Below are 21911 nucleotides of genomic sequence, written 5' to 3' on the forward strand. Positions count from 1 at the left end.
AGCGCGACTTTCTGGAAAGGTTCGCTCTGGCTGGTAAACACCTTCAAACTCCCATTGGTCAGTGGTGATGATGTAATAGGTGGGTGTGGTTCTGAGGCTCCGCCTTCTTTGAGGTTAAAAATCTTCTCCGGTTCATTTCTTCTGTTCAGTCAGTCGAGGTCAGACGCGTGTAAAAACATGAACACACTGGAGAGCTGCTTTATAGTAGAAAATGAAGTTGTACCTCTTATTGAAAGAGATTAACACTGTTCTGCTTTAAAGAAATCTATTGTATAAAGTGCTATATAAATAAACGTGACCTGACTGGACTTGAGTGCCGAATTGCCGACATATCCACATCGCTATGATCAGATGCTTTCTGAACTGTTTTCTCACTGCTGTGTTTTGTTGTGTTTACTCAGTGTTAGTGATGCTCGATATATCGGCCACCCTATCGGTATCAGCCGATATATGTTCAGTTTTAATGTTATCGTTATCGGCCCAATAAGAAAATGGCCGATGTATTAAATCATATATATAATGTATTATTTCCTTCAGCTGAGACACTTCAGAGCGCACTTGTTCATCATTATAATTGTGCGCTTGAGACTTTTGTTTTTGTAATCAGGCTCTCAAAAATGATCAAAAAATTTGGATTTAGATTTATCGTCCAATATATCGGTTATCGGATTTCAAATATAAAGATTTATCGGTTATCGGTATCGGCCTAAATGTTCATATCGGTGAGTAACTCGCCGTGAGTATATTGGGGCCTTTACAATATGATTAACAAGTCATAGTTTATATAAATATCATCTTAATCAATTGAGAAAAGAGGCTTTTGTACCCCAATGAACAGGGTAAGCATTTGTGATAGTACCTTCTCTCTGATCTCCAAGGCTCTCTTGCACAGCGGTTCTGCTTCCTTGTATTTTCCTCTCTTTCCATACAAGACCGCCAGGTTGTTGAGGGTGGCCGCCACCTGGATCAGACACAGAATACACACACTGATTACCCAGCTGCCAAAAAATACTCTGAGAACGTTTTGCTAACGTTCCCATTGAGTTATGATCATTTCTGAATGTTCTCTGGATGCTCTAAACGTCCAGTGTTTTTTATTAAATGTTTTTTATTTATTTGTATTCTTGGTCATGAGAACATTTTATTTTATTTTGCAAACATTATGGGAACAATACTTTTGAATGTTCTCTGAACATTCTGAAACAAGTAGTTTAAAACATTTCTAAACATTTAAAAAACATTTGGAAAATGTTCTGAGAAAACAATTTTCTGAAAAAATAAACATAATGTTTTTGTGTTTTTTGAGAACATTATTTAAGACCAGATGACCACAAGCACTACTATATATACATCCCTGTATTTTGAGTAATTGTTGGGGGTAATGCATTACAAGTAATCCAAGTTATGTAATCAGATTACTTTTTCAAGTAACTAATAAAGTAACGCATTACTTTCCAATTTAAAACAAAATATCGGAGTTACTTTTTCAAATAAGTAATGGAAATTACTTTGTTTTCTCATTTATTGACTGACAGCTCTCCTGCCTCATGCTGAGAGGAATCGTGAGTAAGTGCAGAGGTGTATATGATGCTTATTATAGTTCTAGACTAAATGCGATCATGCATTTACTCATCTCACTTGCACAAAAACAGATTCAGTATTCAGATTCATGTTTTGAGTTACTTACAGCTGGGTGGTCATTGCCCAGGGTCTTTTCTCTGATTGACAGGGCATCATTAAGGAGATGGGCCGCTTCCTTGTATTTATTCTGGTCCCTGAGTGAAAAGAAAGACAATAAAGTCTTATTTCAAAAGGCTTATTTCTGTGGGCAAACTTCTTTTGACTAAATATATTTCCACATTAAGTAATAGAGAATTTGTTTTCCATGCCAAATTAGCCAAAATTGCTAATAGAATTGTCAGAGGCTGAAAATAATCAGGAATTTCAAAAATAAAAAAATCTTGAAATAATTTGAAATGTATAGAATGATTAAGTAATTCCAAACACATAAACAGACTTATTTCGCACTTTACTCTGCTGAGTTGATGAAGCTGGTTAACCAGTATGACACAATTACTCACTCATTTACTCGCTCTAAACCCAACAAATGACTTTATTTCTTCTATGAAAAGTTGGTTGACCAAGGAAGTCTTGCTGGTTAAAGAAAGAAAGTTCTGTCCTCATTTACTCACAATTACTCACTCATTTACTTGCTCTAAACCCAACAAATGACTTTATGTGGGGAATAATATATAATGGGGAACTGGAACTTCAATACAAATATGCAAATATGAATGTGCAAATATGTGCTGCGCACTTTCCTCAATAACAAAATCATAACTGCTTTAAAACAAGCAGCTTTACATTAATAAACATGAGTGTTGCTTTCAATTAGAAATTCAACTTCAATAATGTAAAGCGGCTCTCCAGAGTGTTCATGTTTTTACACACATCTGATCTCGACTGACTGAACAGAAGAAATTAACCAGAGAAGATTTCCACCTCAAAGAAGGCGGACCCTCAGAGCCACACCTACCTATTACATCATCACCACTGACCAGTGGGGGTTTGAAGGTGTTTACCAGCCAGAGGTTAAAGGGGTGGTTGATTATGATTTCACTTTTCTAACTTTAGTTAGTGTGTAATGTTGCTGTTTGATCATAAACAACATCTGCAAAGTTACAACGCTCAAAGTTCAAAGCAAAGGGAGATATTTTCTTTTAAAGAAATCACTTCTTAAGGACTACAACAAACGGCTGGTAGAGACTACACAAGCTTCCTCCCGGGTTAGTGACATCACCAACCCTAGAATTTACATAAACCCGCCCCCTGAACACGACTTATAGATTGTTTTGTCTATAACAGGAGCCTGTCCCAGAGCCTGTGACAGCAGTCGTCCGTGAGGGCCTGCTGTCTTTACTTTCATTTTGTATTGGTTTATTTTATTAATAGTTTGTTTGAATGTTCGCCGGTTCCCGCCTCCTTCTTCCCATAACAACGAACCTCGTTTCATAGATTATCAAGACAGAATATGCTAATCAATGACTAGAAGATAACTACACATAAGCTACATAAATTAACCATTCAGAAATGTTGTCTACATGTTGTCACTTTTGAGTCTCTCCATCTTTGTCTGACTCCGGTTTGAACATAAAAGGCTAAAAGTTTTTGACATTTGCAGGACACAAGCTATTGTAGCTCCGCCCCCTGTGCCGGGAGCAGCAGCTCATTTGCATTTAAAGGGACACACAAAAATGGTGCGTTTTTGCTCACCCTCAAAAAGTGACAATTTTAACATGCTATATAAAAATATCTGTGGGGTATTTTTAGCTAAAACACATACACACTCTGGGGACATCAGAGACTTATTTTACATCTTGTGAAAAGGGCATTATACCACCCCTTTAAATGTTGGCCATTATACCACCCCCGGTGTTGGCCATTGTAATGAGGCTTTTGTGTCCTGTATGATGCTTGAAAGTGCCCATTTACTGCCATTTTTCAAAATGTCTCCTTTTGTGTTTCATGTAACTAAGAACATACAGGTTTGGAATGACACGAGTGTGAGTAAACAATGCCTGAGATCTGCTTCAACATGGGCCTGGGCATGAGCAAACACACACACCTGTAGACCAGAGCCAGGATGTTGAGCATGGTGGCTACATCGGGATGGTCGTGTCCAGAGGTTTTCTCCAGGTCCTCCAGAGCCTGTTTGCAGAGAGGCACGGCCACCTCGTACCGGCCCTGGGCTGCGTACTGGATCACCAGGTTATGGAGGGTCCTGAGGCGGGCCGGGATCTCGTACCCCCCCTGCTGCGCGGCAGCCACCGCGGCGCTGTTGTGCTGGTGGGAGACTGAAGGGGGCGACAGAGAGACACAATGGCTGAGTTTCCATTCAGAGGTGGGATTTAACATGTGCACAAGCTTTGAATAGCGCATAAAACACTTGTTATAAAGCACTGTTTCCATCCCACGTGTTTTAAGAGAACAAAAACATCACTTCCTGGGAAATTAGCACAAAATATCAGTAATAAAAATTGTTGCGGCAATCAGGGAAGAATCTGTGGCTTTTTTTCGTACATCGTAAATTTATTGCGTTTTAAAGCACCAAACCAACATTTGAGATGCTGCGATGCGATTGGTCCGCTGGGTACTCCAGTTATCCAATCACAGCCTCTGCTGAGGCGAAGTCGCTTGAAGGGATTTATTCAGTAAATGTGTTTTCATCGTAGTTTATGCGCATGTCTTCTTATCGGATAAAAAATTATACACCAATTATCCATCAATTAAGCACATGCGTCTTTTTATGCGCATTTTATGAATGTGCATGTTGGCAGTTCTATTCAGTGCTTTTTATTAAATGTAATATCCCAAAATGTGCATAAAATAGGTGGATGGAAACATAGCTATTGTTAATATAGAAAACATTTATTGTATGGTTTCTCCAGCCCTATTAAAAATGCCATTCTTGTGGTTCACTTCAGAGTCCACACTTTGGTAACATAACGCTGCATTGACTGTTGGGTAGTAGAGCGTAATGGAGTCTGGCCACAAGAGACTGACAGGCATTGATACCTGTTGTGCATTAATGTCACGATAAACTGTTGTTGTTTTTGGCGTATACCTACTAACGCAACGTCATTTCCATAGAAAGCAAAGCAGATATTCCGTAAAACACGTAAGACACACAATTCAGATCAGTGAGGACAGTCAACAATTTAGATCAGATTCCAATTGGATTTGGATTGACAGTGAACATAGCCAAAGTAAACCCTGTGACCAATAATATCTATCAAAACATATTCATAAAACACATGACAAGGACTGTGTCATGTCATTTGCATACTTCCTTACCCTGGTAATCTTCATCATTGGGAAACAAATCGTCCAGGGCATCTTTGGGAGTCTCACTATTTTTCTCTTCCTAAAACAAAACCAAAGAACATTTTGAAATCATTGTAATATTCAATTTGGCATAATTATCATTTATAATCAGTCTGTGCTGTCTTATAATGTAAATTTTATTGTGAATTTCTATAGTCAATTGCATCTCTGTCCATGCATGACTGTCTTTATAGTCTCTAAATGTTAATGGCTCCATCAATTCAGGAAGTAACAGCATGAAACATTGTTTCATGAAATATAAATTACAAGCTGGAGGGAACTGTCATTTGAACAGATAATGCCTTCAGATCCTCCCACAGCAGAAAGAGAAAAATGAAGAACATTAGTCTGGAGTAAAGGAGAGGGCGTCCTGTTTGCCAGGGAGGGAATACAGTTCATTCATTCATCACACAGTAACGATGAGGCGCGTCTCCTTCGTAACATCTTTATCTAGCAAAACTGAGTCATCGATCTACAAGGCAAATAAATCAATGCTGGCTACACATCCAGGAAGAAGGACATGGCTCGTCTCCCAAGAGGAGTCAGGTTACAACAGCAGAGGAGATAAGACGGAAAATCTCCTCTTTTTTTAAGTCCACTTAGAATGTAAGTTTCTTGCACCGAAAATGTTGTCATTTAGTTTTTAATTTGGTAAATGACATAGAAATGTATAAAAATAAACACAAGAGATACACTTCTCAACATATTTGCCAAATAAATTTCCAAACACAAGTCAACTTGCTTTGTTAACCTAAATGGACGGACAAATGTGAATAATGACACCGGTGTTATTTAGTTTTAGTAGTTTTAGTACTAATGATTTGACACAGAGAGTTGAACCTAGCATCATCATAAACCTTCATACTGTAAAGTGTGCCTTTTCTTATATAGTTAGTCATTAAACTCTAGAGGGCTGATGGTCCTTTACATACGATCACATCATTACCATGGCACAAGCTGATTGGCCTCTGCTGATCCTGCAGCCAATGAGATCGCTGGCTCAACAGTAAAATAGTCTATGAGCTATTCCTCTGAACCCCTCCACCTCCCCAGCTCCACCTGCCTAGATCATGAACATGATGGTATTGCTCTGTTTTTCTTGTACCAGTATGCTGCTCATCACCTATAGCAAGACTCACCTCTGGCGAGGTGCCATCGTCATATTTCTTGAGCTGGTTCATGAACTCCAGATGTTTCTTCTCCTCCTCCAGCTGTGCGACGCTCTGTTCACTCTTCTGGAGTTTCTGCTGAGTGTTCGCCAGCTCGTCCCTCAGCCACTGGTTCTCCTGACAGAGCCGTCGCACCTGAGCGCGCAGTTTCTGTTTCTCCGACTCCACGGCATTCAGATGGCTGGACAGGGCCATCATCACCTGAACACATTATCATGACTCTTACTATAACTATATTACCTTTAAAAGCACAATGTCTTTTCATGCCGAGCAAATCTTAAGAAAAACATATTATATTTGTTTTAATCCTTAGTGAGCTGCCTATCAACATTATAAGCATTATACTGTATGCGCACTCCTGATGTGAAGGGTGTTTCAAACAGTAAACAGCAAAATTATGCCTCATCAATATAATTTTGGCCAAAATCACATGTGCCTTTCACAAACCAATAAGGCAATCCCAGAATAAATGCTACAAGTAAAACAAATCGTCAAAGATAAAGGGACATTTTCAGTACCGTATTTTCCATAATAATACGGTACTGACCAATTATTTGTTTAGTGCATTTGCCACACGTCATTAGTTTCAGTTTCACTTTAAATTAATTTGTTTAAGCTTGGATTATAATAAATGTTGTTTATAATGAATGCCACTATACTTTATTTTATGCTGTTCTGTACTGAATATTTTATTTACCGCTATTTTACATTTATCTGGAAAGCCAGAGGGAGACACCATTCGAACGCATAGTTTGCCCAGCCATGCAATTTTTATTTGCTGTGCCTGAGTTGTTAGTTGATTACCCACACCTGATTATCATTGGCTCTGCTTGTTTGCGACCCTACGCTAATTAGCGCTCCTTTTGTTAGATTGTGTTGGTCATTATGGAAAGGATCTGGCTGCGTCTGTTGTTTTCTTTAATTTGCGAATTATCAATAGATCAGCTGCAGAACTTTGGCGCATTTATGGGAATGCTGTCTCGTGCTAATTTGCCCTGTTTAGTAAGTCTGGCCCCTAAGTTGTTAGTCAATAACACATGCTAATAACAGTCTAAATTCAGTGGTATTCACATTACCCATTCGCCCCGAGGATCCCATAATGGAGTCATCCCTCACCTGTGCTTCACCCAGGCCCAGCTCAATCATCTCCACTGACTTGCGCAGAAGGTTGGACTTTTCGTGAACCGAACTGGCCTCCTCATCTTTCTTTAAGCACTGGATGGTCTCCAGCAGACTGTGCAGGATGGAGTTGTGCTCGCTCTTGAGAGCTTCCAGACCCTGGATCACCAGTTTAGTGCTGGAGATGATCTCCTCCTGCGTCAGCTTCTCGAGTCGCTCCTCATGGGGGTAAACCATGGTGGACATGCTCTGATAGAGGTCAGGAGGCCTTGAAGGAAGAGGGGTATAGATGAGGTCAGGGTTCGAGGATGACATGAGGATTATTTACTGTGCACATTAAATTGCAACATATTGACAAAATCGTATAGAAATGCAGCACATATGTGACAATCACTATTAATTACCAGAAAAACAATTTAAAAATTGCAATCACCAATTTATACAATCAAGTAAAGAGTGTAATTCTTAAGGACTTTTAATCATGGCTATTATTGTTAACTAAAACTAAAACCATAAACATTTTCGATACATGAAATAAACATTAACTGAAATAAAATAGATTATTAAAAAAATAATAATATTTTTTCCGCTAGGTAACATTTCTAATTTTTATTTAGGTTCACTTAAAATAAATACATAAACTAACTAAAACTTTTAAGAATACAACAAAAATATTAAAACTTTAACTAAAATTAAAGTAAAAACAAAAACATAAAAATAAAATCTCATTTAAAATATTAGCCAAAACTATAATAGTATATCACTGATGCTAAAATAACACTTCTTTCCATCAGCCAGTACTACTATATTTCTGGTACTTCTGCTGTAATGACAAAGGTCCTCAGTGGCAGTATATTAAAATAATTTAAAATAATTACAAAAAACATCATTTTCAATTGAAGATTCAATAGCTGAATTTTCTCGTTTAATTACCAATGAATTTCTATGAGTTTTCTAGTAATTTGTGATTTACAGTTTTTTTTTTTTAAATATCTTTATTTTTTACTCACAAATAACAATTTCTAGAGCTTGACATAACTGGAAAAAGTTTTATTTATTATAAAAATGATCTAAACATTAAATGAAACAGACAATAGGCAATAGGCATCACAACATTATAATGTGCATTATGAAAAATAAATATACAATTTTAGATGTACTAAAGATGACATAAAAATGATGCATCATTACGCATTTGTGTATGAATCTTAAACAGCAAGTTAAAAAATGTACAAAGGAAACAATTAAAGTGCCCATATAATGCTTTTTTGGATATTACCTTTCACGTAGTATGTAATATAGCTGTTTCTGAATGTAAAAGATCTGCAAAGTTTCAAAGATCAAAGTACAGATAAACAGAGTTGACTCCTAAAAGAAAGAAGCGATTCTGAACTGCCTGAAATTAGTTGTCAGTAATTCCAGTTTTACTTCCTGCACGAAACAAATGGTCCTCACCCACCCTCAAACACTGTAAGAGTATGTTTCGTGTTGTCGACATGTTTGTTTTCTGAGCTGCAAATTCAAAGCAAATCCACTTTGATACACTGCCTGCCAAAGACTGAAGACTCGCTGGAATTTACTGGAATTGACTCTGAAAAATGTACGCCATCGTTACTGTCCATATCACTGAGTATCAAGTGCTGAGGAAGATCCAGAATTGAAATTTAGATATGGTAGGGAGCATTTGGTTTCTGACACATGCTGTAAGCGGCTGATCAATCACAACACACTGGGCCATCTGACCAATCACAACAGTCTGACTAATCACAACAGAGTAGAGACCAATCAAAACAAACTGGGTTAATCTGACCAATTAGAGCAAAGTAGACCAATCACAACAGACTGGGTTAATCTGACCAATCAGAGCAGAGTAGACCAATCACAACAGACTGGACCATCGGACAAATCAGAGCAGAGTAGACCAATCACAACAGACTGGGTCATCTGACCAATCAGAGCAGAGTAGACCATTCACAACAGACTGGGTCATCTGACCAATCAGAGCAGAGTAGACCATTCACAACAGACTGGACCATCGGACCAATCAGAGCAGAGTAGACCAATCACAACAGACTGGACCATCGGACCAATCAGAGCAGAGTAGACCAATCACAACAGACTGGGTCATCTGACCAATCAGAGCAGAGTAGACCAATCACAACAGACTGGACCATCTGACCGATCAGAGCAGAGTAGACCAATCACAACAGACTGGGTTAATCTGACCAATCAGAGCAGAGTAGACCAATCACAACAGACTGGACCATCTGACCAATCAGAGCAGAGTAGACCAATCACAACAGACTGGGTTAATCTGACCAATCAGAGCAGAGTAGACCAATCACAACAGACTGAGCCATCTGACCAATCAGAGCAGAGTAGACCAATCACAACAGACTGAGCCATCTGACCAATCAGAGCAGAGAAGGAGGAGGGGTTTAGAATGACACTACAGTTTCAGACACTATGAGAAAAGAGGTGATGCTGCCATGTATATTATGAGAACATTGTTTTTGACTTTGAATACGATTAAACATATCGTAGGAGACTCAAAAACAAATTAGGAACCTTTAAAATAGCATGATGGGGCACTGTAAATTATTAATCACATTTACTTGTATGCCATGATTCAACCAAAATCGACCAAACTTGTGCCCTTTATCTTGTATCCAACAGTCCAACCAATTAAGCACTCATTTTTCAGTTCTTCTGAAACCACCAAATCACAGCTGCATCTGCTGAAACCAGTCAATACTTCCTGTCAAACAATTATTTGAAGCTTCACTCCAAAATAGTAGTTATAAGCTTTAAAATCTGCTGGTTGTGACGCATTTACACTTGACCCTGAATCCCCGTTAACATCAGTCTCATGCTGTGATACCCACTCATTCAGCCTCCACAGGTCACGTGATCCCGCTGAATCAATAATGCCTCGCATCCAACACTGACCCGTCACAAGAGGGATAATAGTCCATTCCGTCTCACAATAAGAATAACAATGAATACATGTGTTATAATGCATCAAAAGGCTTTAACAAAACAGTTTAATGAAATTAAACACTATATACAAAGAATTATATTCATGTCATTGGTTAATGTGGCTATACCTTTCTTTTACACGTTCATTTCCACAATGAAAATCATTGACTTGGAAGTTAACCCTTGCTCTGATAGTCCTCTTTTAATAATTAACCAGAAAGGAATAACTAAGGCCAGCCACAGCTGTTAGAAGAACAAAATTCCCCCATTGAGGCTTTCTATGCAAACTACAGCATCATGGGAAATGCACGGGCATTGGGCTCGATTTGCAGTCTAGACGAGTTGAAGCTATTTGCAGATTTTGTGCAGTCAGTGTTGACAGATTTCACAGAAAATCGCATAATGTATGATGGACCAGACTCCAGAATATGATTCCATCCAGTAGGAGGAGAATAAACGTTCAGCAGCAAACCGTGACAACGACCGTCTTTGAACCTCTCTCAATGTACGACGTAGAGTCACCGTTTAGGAGCCACGATTGGTCATCTTTCCAGAATCCTACAATATGTACCGGGCTTGGCTGAGTAGTGTGTGATCCTCAGTTATTTAGTATATGATACTAGTAGCCTTTTAGTAAATGTGTGTATCTGCAGGTCGGAGTAATGCAGAAAGGTCTCTGGTTGCGAAAGCTGCCTGTTAGGGTGTGGATACAAAGGGTTAGGGTTATAGTTTCTGTTGTAGCATTGTGTGCCTTTTGGCATGGCCATTACAGCTACCCCTGTCTCCCTTTTAGGTTTAGATTAGACTACTGCATGTGTGCATTTAGGGTACATTTACATGACAATGATGTACTAAAAATGGGACAAATATTCTTTCGTGTTTTTCGCATACAGACGACAATGTTATCAAACCGATCCCCGTTCACACAGATCTATGAAAATGACTAAAAACGCTGTATTATTCATGCCAGGCCAGTAGGTGGCGATGTCACTAGGTAAAGAAACACTATGCGCCTATAGGCTGAACACGTAATACACATGACGTCAGCGTTTTCACTGATTCATATTTTTGTAGTTTACACGGAGTCGATAACGGCATAGAGGGCTTTCGCACCGGGTAATTCTAGGAACTTAGTTGTAGGAACGTTCCACCAGGCTGGATCCCGAGAACTAATGGTTCCCTTAGGAACTTTCCTGGTTGCATTCGCACCGCCAGTAGGAACTCTGAAGTGACGTAAGCCTCACTTGTTGTTGTGACTTTTATTTTGACGGCGCTGAGAACGCCTGAGCACATAGCCTAGTGCTCGCATTCTCCGTGTTCATTAGTTTAAGTTCTGTCTAAAAGTCCTGTCTTAATATGTTATTAGATAGAACTTTTATACATAGAAAGTAGACAGTATTTGAAAAGTTATATTAGCGTATGTCGGGTGGTTGATGTCCAGTTTTGCTGAGCAGAAATACATATTCATGTTTGTCCTGGTCCGCTCAAAGTTGTGTTGGATTTTCTCCTCAGCGTAAAGGTCAAGAGGTCCATCTATCACTGTTTTCCATGTTCATAGAGTTAGTTTCTGGAGTAGATATATAGGCTATAATAGACCGACTCTGAAGTAGGAGCTGAATTAGTTTCTCCAAAAGGAGTTCCTAGAACTAAAATCGTTCCTCGTTCCTGCGGTGCGAACACGTCAAAATCCGGGAACTTCCACCAATATTTCTAGTAACTATGAAAAGGTTCCTCCGGAAACCCTAACGCTCAAAATAATTAATTGGTTTGAGTAAGACAAACTTAAATTAAACTAATTAGTCAAATTAACTTTTATGAGTATTTAGCACTTTCTTTTTCTTTCAAGTTCACAGAACTGATATATTTTAAGTAAACTGAACTGTTTAGACAAAAACTAAAGTTTAACTGAAACGGCTGGGATGTCTATTTCCCAGCATGCTTTGCCGATGGCACTCGAAAGGGAGAGTAAATGCTAAAATTAAGTGTAATATAATGTTTTTTTTGTGCAAGATTTAGTGGGAGATTTAGTAGTGATTAATGTTTTGTTATGCTAATTTAGAAGAATTTCAGTTAATGTTGGTTTTAGGATAGTTACCATCATGGAGACAATTGGAGAATGCAGCTTGATTTGAGAGCAAATAAAACCTTTATATTGCTGCACTCATACAACAAGTGCTACTGTATAACATACTATTGTTAACATAATAACAAATTAGTATGTTAACAAACTAGCTTGTTAAAGCTAGCTAAGTTTATACTAATAAAAGTGATCACGCTGAGATTACATGAAAGTTTTAAGTTAAATATATGAATTAGTGTACTCAAACATTTCAAGTAAAGAAAAATTAAAATGTATAAGTACAAAATAAAAATCTGCCAGTTCTGCTTACTTAAACTTAGAATTTCTTAACTTAAAAAATTTGAGGCAACTGATTGCCTTAAATTTTTTGAGTTTTGCCAACTTATTCGGGTTTACAGTGTGCGAAAGCCCCTATAGTTTTCAAAAACGTACACTTTAAAGCACGTTTTCAAAAGTTTGTGTTTTAAGGCCTCTAAAAAATCCCAGAAAATATCAAAATCGCACACAGTAAATCTTGGTGTGTAAGTAGCAGAATTTTAAAATTGATAGCAAACCTAAAATTGTGCTTTCCTGAATCTTGTAAGCACTGCATGTTGAACCAGCTAAAGACAACACTTGTGTGATGCCTGTGTTCTCCAGCCTTTCCCGAACTAACCACTCAACCCTCTCTGATTGCCATGGCAACAGAAACAGAAACAGAAATAGAACACAAAAATTGAGTCAGTGACAAAATCTGAGAAACCTGGACAACACAAGTACGTGTGCGGGCAGACATGGACATCCCATGGACATTAATACTGTTAACAAAGATTAATAAACACTGGAACAAATGTATTGCTCATTGTCAGTTAATGTTAGTTTATGCATGGGACATTATTGTAAAGTGTTACCAGATTTACTTTCCTCAAAATATATACTTTTTTTCTTTGTCTTCTGAGGTAAATTATGGCCTGGATGGTTTTTCGGGAGATTCAACTTCATAAAGATAAGGAAAGACTGCTTTTGACAGATCTACTGAATCCTCCTCCACATCTTTCCAGGTGTCTGAGGACAAGACTTATGGACAAAAGCTTGGGCAATGGACAACCATTATGATTCAGTCCTTGAACTGCTCCATGTCTTGTGACTGTTACTACAGCGAATTAGGATTTCAATCAATGCTTTGATTCCCTAGTTGCTGAAAGTTGATTCAAAGGCAGCTAGTCCATGCTCAGTATTTTGTTTCTTGAGAAACCACGGACAGCTTTATGATTCACCAAAGCCTCATCTAAATATCTGTTGAGTCAATGGGGAAGGGTTTCTTACCTAAATGTCTCTGTGTTTGAATTCAATAACAGTGTAGAACTAACGTGATTCATGGCCTCTAATGCCTTATTACAGGCAAGTCCTTACAAGCTTCAAACGCATCTGGGTCATTGACAAAGAGTGGCCACGGTGAAAAGACACATATTGGTTTTATATGATTTTAAAAGACTCTTATACCATTTTCAACAAAAATTAAAATTTAAACTCAATCGTGATTATACACATCTTATTTTTAATTCATAATATCGTTAAATGTTAAGGGAGTCGCACCGCATGACATTTTACAACCTGAACTCACCTTTCAGAGTCATAAAAAGATAAACTGTTTCAAGAAACCTTTCAACCTTAACACAAAGTCATAATGGGTTAGGGTTAGTTTTATGTTTTATTTTTCTGTAAGTTTCTGCATGTTGGTTGCACCACATTACTGCGAATTCGCAACATTTTTTCATCTATTAAAGGCACACTATGCAAGATTTGTGCCTTAATATAACAGCATCTAAATCATTTAGATGGTAAACGAACTCGTAGTTGGGCGACTCATCCCGATCGCAAAGCAGGGGTGGACGCCGCTGGCAAAACCAGCAATGCAGGTTTGAGAGGTGGCGCCCCGACAAATCTCGCGAGAATCACGACTTGCTTTACGGCACGACGTCACATACATCAGCAACATATGAAACAGTCTCTATGGAAGACACGCATTTCAGACGTGAATCATGGCAGAGTCGACGAAGAAAGCGCGGTCGGAAGAGTGGTATTTACGACAGTAACGTTAAATACAAGTACTCCACTGCGACTCTAGGGGGCGCTGTCTGAGAAAAACAGTAACTGCATTGTGTGCCTTTAATAATAAATGGTTTTGTTAAGATATTTTATTAACAGAAAATTCTTTTCAACAATTTCATTTGTTTAATGAGGCTTTTTCTTCATTATAATATCAGAAAATATTTTACTTTACGCCCCTCCAAAAAAGTTGCTAGTAAATTTCACCAAAAATTGGAGGTTGCATTTTTTTTGCCGATTAATCAGCACTGATAACCAACTGCTGGAACAACCGGGTTATTCTGTGTTTCCTCCGGCTGAGAAGGGTCTGCTGTCGTTATACACACGAGAGTGACCTCTAGAGGCGCAATAACAACCATCACCGATGCCTCGTGGAGTTTGTTTTGACGCGTGAGGCTGCGATCATTAACACTTCAGATGCAGATATAAAACAGACAATGAAACGGTATGTATACCGTACATGTTTTCATATCATTATAAAGTAATTAATTTGTAGACTAGATGCTGCATTGGTGGAGAACAGCTAACATTAGTAGTTCCTCAAGCGGTTGTTTAATGTCACTATTGTTTCCATCTATTTGCATTAGTTTATATCCAGCTGGTTGCGTTTATAATTGCAAAGAAATGGCAAGTACATTGAATTAAATGTGACATTTTTAAACAGAAAGACTGAAATAGTATTTTCTTGTAAAATATGCTCCAGTAATCTTTGTTTAACATTTTAACAGTGTATGTATGAATTGCATTTTTTTGCTAAATAAATACCGTTCTAACTTAGGCTAATCAGTGTGTTTGATGGGCATGTCAGTCTTGTTTATTATTAGTGACATTTGCTAATTGTGGTTGGTAATACTGCTCAAATTCTGTGATTTAAGATGATTAAACTGTGTACTATGCCATTTAGTCCAGTCATTTTATGAAAAAAGCAAACTCAACTGATTTTGTATCCTCAATATGTCCTGAGTAAGGAAAAAAAGCCCCGAAGAATCCCATTAGGGGAAAGTTTCGAAAAAGACCCAAATATAGTCTATTCATACGCCTATTCATTCTTTTTCTTACGTGAATAGGGTAAAAATTTTAACCTTTAGGCTAGATATCACCATGAAAATTACTGAGTTGATTACTTACATCAAGATAAACAAAAAATGTATTACAAGTGTTTTGAAATGGTTTGTTAACATGGACAAATGGTGCATAATCTAATTACGTATGTGCTAATTTGCATAAATACCACAACAGATCTAAACATTGGGTCTTGCCAGGTGAAAATGTCTTGTTGAATCTTGTTGACAAATAACAGTAAAATACTTAATATTAAGATCTGAATGGAACCCATTTAGGCTACCCATTAAGTCTTTTACTGTTATGTGTCAACAAGATTCAACAAGACAAAATCAGTTGAGTTTGCTTCTGTTGCAATTTGTTCAAGGTTGACCCCCATTTTGGCTTAAAATGTCTGGACTAATTACTTATATAGGTGAAACGACATTTTCACCTGGTAGAAGAGCTAAAACTAGGGATGCACCGATATGAAAATTTTGACCGATACCGATAACCGATAAATCTTTATATTTGAAATCCGATAACCGATATATTGGCCGATAAATCTAAATCAAAATTTGTATATAATTTTTAAAAGCCTGATTACAAAAACAAAAGTCTCACCATTAAAATCCATGTCCCAAGCACACGATTATAATGATGTTCTCATTATAATTTGATGTAGCCTTATATGACACCAAAAGCATCATGGTGAACAGTGCGCATCTGAAGTGCCTCAGCTAAAGGAAATAATCCATTATGTATCGGCTTTAATAGATCGGCCAACATTTTCTTATTGGGCCGATAACAAAAACATGAACATATATCGGCCGATACTGATACTTAGCCAACCCCGACTTATATTTCCTTCAGATAATAAAAAATCAAGTTAAACCATTATCAGATCAACCAGAGCACATCCAATAATGTGTGCCCTAGCATACTTCACTTGTAGTTTACATTTGTAGATGTCAGTGAGCATGTTATGCAGTGCTGTAATGCTGACTCTTATCTAGACTGCATTATTGACATGAACTGCTTGCTGAAGTGAGGAGTGGCAGCGTCTACATGCACTAAACCTCTTCCTCCTGATGTACAAATGTGCCGGCGGGGATGTTACACACAAGAGAGTGCAAGAGAAACTGAATATCTAGGTTTATATTGTAGTTTAAGTCTGTATTATTGGTACAAACTGAATTATTGGTGTAACCTGTGGACAGGTCATATATATTTGAAAATGTCTGTATAAAACTAACTAATATAGATGTTACCACATGAGGAAGTATTTTAAATACACGACAAAACATTACAAGCAGTAGAAAATGATGTGTTTGCATAATGATATAATAGCCATTGCGTGTATAGGGTGTTGTCAGAGACAGTAAACATTACATCTACTGTACTGGAGTGTTTAGACTATGAAAGTGTAGTTGTTAGAGTATGCAATAATAGGCATTAGATATACTGTAATACTGTACCAGGTGTTTATGTACTGTATAGGGTGTTGTCCTGATGCATGAGACAGTCAGTCCATAGGTCACTGTCTGAGTTTATGACACTGTCCAAATAACCCAACCCAACCCAACCCAACCACACACACACACACTCGATATTACTTATAATAACACACAAAGAGATAAAACAAATCCCTAGCCCCTTTGCTTACATAACACACTCATTTAAATGTAATCCTACAGTATGGTTACATCAGGTTATTAACACTATACAAATATCGACATGTGTATTATAACAAAGACACTCTTTGATGCTCATTAACATATCAAAACATACCTGCTACGATCACTGCTCCGTTCACTGCGACTGATGTATTAAATCAAGGCCAAACAAAGAGAAAATACATCATATATCCAGAACCGGACTGGGAGAGGTCAGGATCACCGAGAACTGGACCGGCACTGCGCACTTTCTGCGGCTGCGCTTAACCAATCATACTATGGCGAAGGACTGGCTCATTAATATTAATGAGGCAGCGTGACGGCCCTACCCGATTGGCTGAAAGGCAGTAACTGGGTGGCACTTCGATTGTTATGGGTTGTTGGTAGCTGGCAGACTTGATTATGAATATTAATGAGATTATATGAGTGGACATTCCATGAAGATTACCAAGCAACGTCAAACGTAACAATCAATATTCATAAGTTAGGCCTTGAGAGGAGAAATTCAGATAATTTACTTCATAAATCATGTCGAGCTGGAAATTCACTTAGTCTGGAATGCGGGTGTTTTTAACCCTGTATTTTAATAGAAAACAATAGCCTACATATGAATGAGATTTATAGATGATTGAGAATCTTTTATTAGCCTATATTCATTACTACGCAGCATGATTCATTTCTGGATTCGAAATTATAGAGCGAAAGGAATTTACAAGAATCCTGAAAGGAATAATACTCTCGCCATATTTCTTTTTGTGACGGATGACATCAGATTTTTACCTTGATTTTAATGCCATCTGCTGGAAGAACACAATACAATCCAATATGATCAATATTAATGTAATTAGTGTGTATCAAATATTAATACATGTAATTAAAGCATAAAATTACATTTTAAGACAAAATATTTCTCTTTTTGAAATAAACATGCCCTTTTATTTCCCTAATTCTTTTTATTTTCCCTTTTGGATCTGTGTTTTTGTGAAGACTCCTCTGAATGATGTACACTTAAATGAGATAAAGGTTGTATTCATTAATAGTTTTCTAAAATAGTGTTTTAATTGTGGTGTTACAATTATGGTGCTACATTTTATCATTTATTATTATTTTTAATTATGGTGAAATTTGTCTCGCGATGTTTCGCTAAACTTCAGCTAAACTTTAAAAGTTTTTTCCTTGAAAATAATTTCTTAATGCCTTAAAATATCTTTACTGTAAGTCGACACCCTTGCTTCATTTAGTATGCACGGTTCTATGAATATGCAAATGAGCCCCGCCTCCACTCACTCGCTCAGCTCAGAGATCCACTGGTTGACGATCACACGTTGATCTGATTGGTTACAAGGTAGTTTGTGACGTCAGAAACACCAGCGATTTCAAAGCGTGTTTTTGAGACTGTCTTTGGTTCACTGCAGTTTTAAGGAGAAAATACTCAGCAATGCTGTCGACTTATGAATTTACACATGGTTTGTCTTAAAGCACATTAAAAACACCACATAGACATATAAACAACATTAAAAGCTGGATTTTCACCACAGGGGGACTTTAACATAATACTTGCCAAAGGCTCAATAAAGATTTTCTACCATTAACAAGATATTTGAATGTAAAAAGATAATATTTTATCATTCAGATCATGTCTTCTGTCTTGACTACTACCATAGACATAATACAACACAAACATATTTTTATTATTTGTCATTTATTTGCACAATCCTCCAGTAAGTATTTATCAAATACTGAAAAAAAGTTTTTGTCTGTGCACTCAACAACCAGAACACACTGGTCCACTTTCTTATTTTCATTTACATGTTAATGTCTGAAAACAAAACAAAACAGAAAAAGTCTATAAAAGAGTCCAACTCCTTTAAAAAGGGAAATAGAAAAACAAATACTAACAGTAAATGTTAAAAAAAAATCACAATGCAGCCATGGTTAAAATCATTTTAGTATTTGTATGACAATTCAACCCAGTATAAAGGATATGAAATGGCAGTATACTGTACGTTTATGTACACGCGTTACAGAGAAGAGAAGCTTTCCTCAGTGGTTCATTCAGAATCAATACTGTCAAACTTAAAAATAAGCTTTGTGCAAATGTCTGCAGTTCTATTTCAAACAGACAGATCAAATATTAGTGTTTTCTCTCAGTTTTACAGATTAAAATAAGAAAAAAGCTCCTCATGTTGCCCTAAAAGTAGTGATTATAAACACCCCGAGGCCCAGAGCGGTTGACCAAACCCCAGCGGCCCGCCTCAAACACACACCAGTACAAAAGTAGGTTAAAATACACAATGAAGAGAACAGTAACAGTTCTGCTCATAAGACACCGAAAACTGCTAGTTTATGCACAATGTGACTATAGCGCAGGTTCGCTTGGCTGTAAAATAACGCCACAAGCCGTACGAGCAAACTCACCCCCTGAAATTAATACTGAAACCCTTCACACACACACACACGCACGCACACACACACACTCACTCACCACACACTCACTCACTCACGCACACCACACACACACCACACACACACGTATGCACACACACACACACACACACACACACCACACGCGCGCACACACGCGTGCACACACACCACACACACTCACTCACACACACGCGCACACACCACACACACTCACCACACACACACACACTCTCACTCACTCACTCACTCACTCACTCACTCACTCACTCACTCACTCACTCACTCACACTCATGCACACACGCACACACACACACACACACACTCATGCACATACACACTCATACTCACGCACACACACACACACACACACACAGGTAACGCTGCTATCACTCTCTCTCAGTATCCACAAATGGGCAGTTTTAGTAAAGGGACTTTCGCAGAGTGAGTGAACATGAACGGATGGCTGAAGTTCTGTCATCCCAACAATCTCTCAGTACGAGCCCTTTTCAGCTGGCAGGAACTCTGTGTTCAACACACACACACACACTCAAAGCAGTGGGAACACGCTCACAAAGATGGCAGGTAGAAATGTAAAAACAGTAAAAAGAGAAAATATCTGCTCAAAGCCCCACAAAGAGGGGGAATAAAACTATTTAAAGAGCTTTTTAAAGCATTCAACATTTAAAGATCTCCCTTTAGTTCAGATTAAATCCACACAAGCTGCCTTCCTTACACCAAAAAAGCAAGGCACCCTACTAAGTCCACATGTGTTCCCCTCAACATGCCTCTGATGCTCATCCAGGTGATCAAATTATGAAGTACTGTATGAAATACAACCAAATTCACTGTTCATGTTACTAAATTTAAAGGATGTGCCCTTTATAATTCACAGCTATGCTAAAATCATTCAACAAACAGCAACATAAACCCCTCCCACCTGTCCCATAGCCCCTCCCACATGTTCAGTAACTCATCCACATATCCTGTAGCCCCTCCCACGTGCCCAGTAACTCCTCCCACATGTTCAGTAACCCTTCCCATATGCCCGTAGCCCCTCCCATCGGTCCCGTAACCACTCCCACATGTCAATAGCCCCTCCCACCTGTCCCGCAGCCCCTCCCACATGTCCCGTAGCCCTTCCACTTGCACTCAAACTCCTCCCATTTGTCCTTAAAAGGAACAGTTCAACTCAAAGACGTCAAAACTGACACAAAATGACTTTTAAGAGCTATATAGATCTGTTCCTCACACAAATCTGTCATGTGACTTTTAAAGTTGAACAAAAAACATTACTTTTTGGGGCGAACTATTCCTTTAACATCTTCTCCCACTTGTAAATATTAACACTCCATTAACAAACTCGACACAAAACAAACTTAAGGAATACAATTTCAGTCAAGCTCACTTCATAAATCCCACCCTATAATATTGTACATAGAACAATTATCAACACAGATAATTTCACAGAAATAATATCAAACTAAAACCCAACAAAGTGCAAACTGAAGCTGCCGGTGCAATTCCTACCACAACATGTGCTGCGCATCTGCACATTAAACACAGCGTTTCAAACACACCAATGTTCCTTTCACTGCCAAAGCAACAAAAATGACAAGTAACATCACTGACAACATTTCTGTCAAGGACACAGGCTTTCAAATTGACCATTTCCACAGGAAAATCCATTTGTCTGTTTGCTCCCTTTGTTCACGCAGCCTTGCTGTATCCGAAGATTCCTACAGGGAAGAGCTTGACGTGAGTCGGCCACTGCGCCGCCAGCTGGAAAAACTTCACGTCGTGCCACTCCACGCCATCGATCGACACTGAGGACGAGAACAAGAGCATTTACACAACACCATTACACCTCACGAGCTCAAACCCTCAAAAACAGCTTATCCGGAAATTCAGTTCGGAAAAAGCTCGTTTCTGCCACGAAATACAAGAATGTAAAAGATCATTGCGACTTTATATCATGAAAAACAGTAAGAAATGTGAGATTAAAAACCCGCAATTACATTTTTATATTTTATTCCATTGTGGAAACAAGCTTCCATACACTTCATTTGTTACAGTAGCAAAATTTTATCAAAATTATCTATGATCAAGTTGAATGGTTTTTTTTTAGAAAAATCTTCTGCCCACCAAAGCTGCCTTTATTTGATCGAAAATACAGATAAAACAGTAACTATCTGAATATATTGTGAAAATTATTACAATTTAAAATAGCTGTTTTCTATATGAATTTTCCTGTAATGAACAAAGCTGAATTTTCAACATCATTACTCCAGTCTTCAGTGTCACATGATCCTTCAGAAATCAGTATAATATGATGATTTGATGATCAAGAAACATTTATGATTATTATCAGTGTTGAAAAGATTCAGATTTTTCTGGAAACCAAGATACATTTTTACAAGGATTCTTTAATCAATAGAATGTTGAACATT

General features: G+C 37.9%; 2 protein-coding genes across 8 annotated transcripts in view; both read right to left on the reverse strand.

The window, feature by feature from the left end:
- Positions 1-17316, reverse strand: part of klc4 (kinesin light chain 4) — a 37269-nt gene extending 19953 nt beyond the window's left edge. For 2 of the 4 annotated variants that reach the window (XM_084116635.1, XM_084116637.1), the window contains exons 1-7: positions 17152-17316; positions 7170-7440; positions 6024-6254; positions 4855-4924; positions 3626-3854; positions 1688-1775; positions 860-961 (exon numbers count right to left, since the gene is read on the reverse strand). In XM_084116635.1, coding sequence (XP_083972761.1) covers positions 860-961; positions 1688-1775; positions 3626-3854; positions 4855-4924; positions 6024-6254; positions 7170-7418 — 969 coding nt within the window. In that variant the 5' untranslated portion in view covers positions 7419-7440; positions 17152-17316. Of the gene's footprint in view, positions 1-859; positions 962-1687; positions 1776-3625; positions 3855-4854; positions 4925-6023; positions 6255-7169; positions 7441-8451; positions 8560-17151 lie in introns of those variants that run through there. The other 2 variants (XM_084116634.1, XM_084116636.1) reach the window with 2 other exon arrangements.
- Positions 17317-18966: 1650 nt separating this feature from the next.
- LOC311084522 (phosphofurin acidic cluster sorting protein 2) overlaps positions 18967-21911 on the reverse strand; it is a 68997-nt gene continuing 66052 nt past the window's right edge. For 3 of the 4 annotated variants that reach the window (XM_084116625.1, XM_084116623.1, XM_084116622.1), the window contains one exon: positions 21025-21287. In XM_084116625.1, the coding sequence (XP_083972751.1) occupies positions 21172-21287 (116 nt within the window). In that variant the 3' untranslated portion in view covers positions 21025-21171. Of the gene's footprint in view, positions 21288-21911 lie in introns of all 4 variants that reach the window. The other variant, XM_084116624.1, reaches the window with a different exon arrangement.

The sequence above is a fragment of the Abramis brama genome (assembly GCF_963993115.1).
Source record: "Abramis brama genome assembly, chromosome: 6".
NCBI classification, from domain to species: domain Eukaryota; kingdom Metazoa; phylum Chordata; class Actinopteri; order Cypriniformes; family Leuciscidae; genus Abramis; species Abramis brama.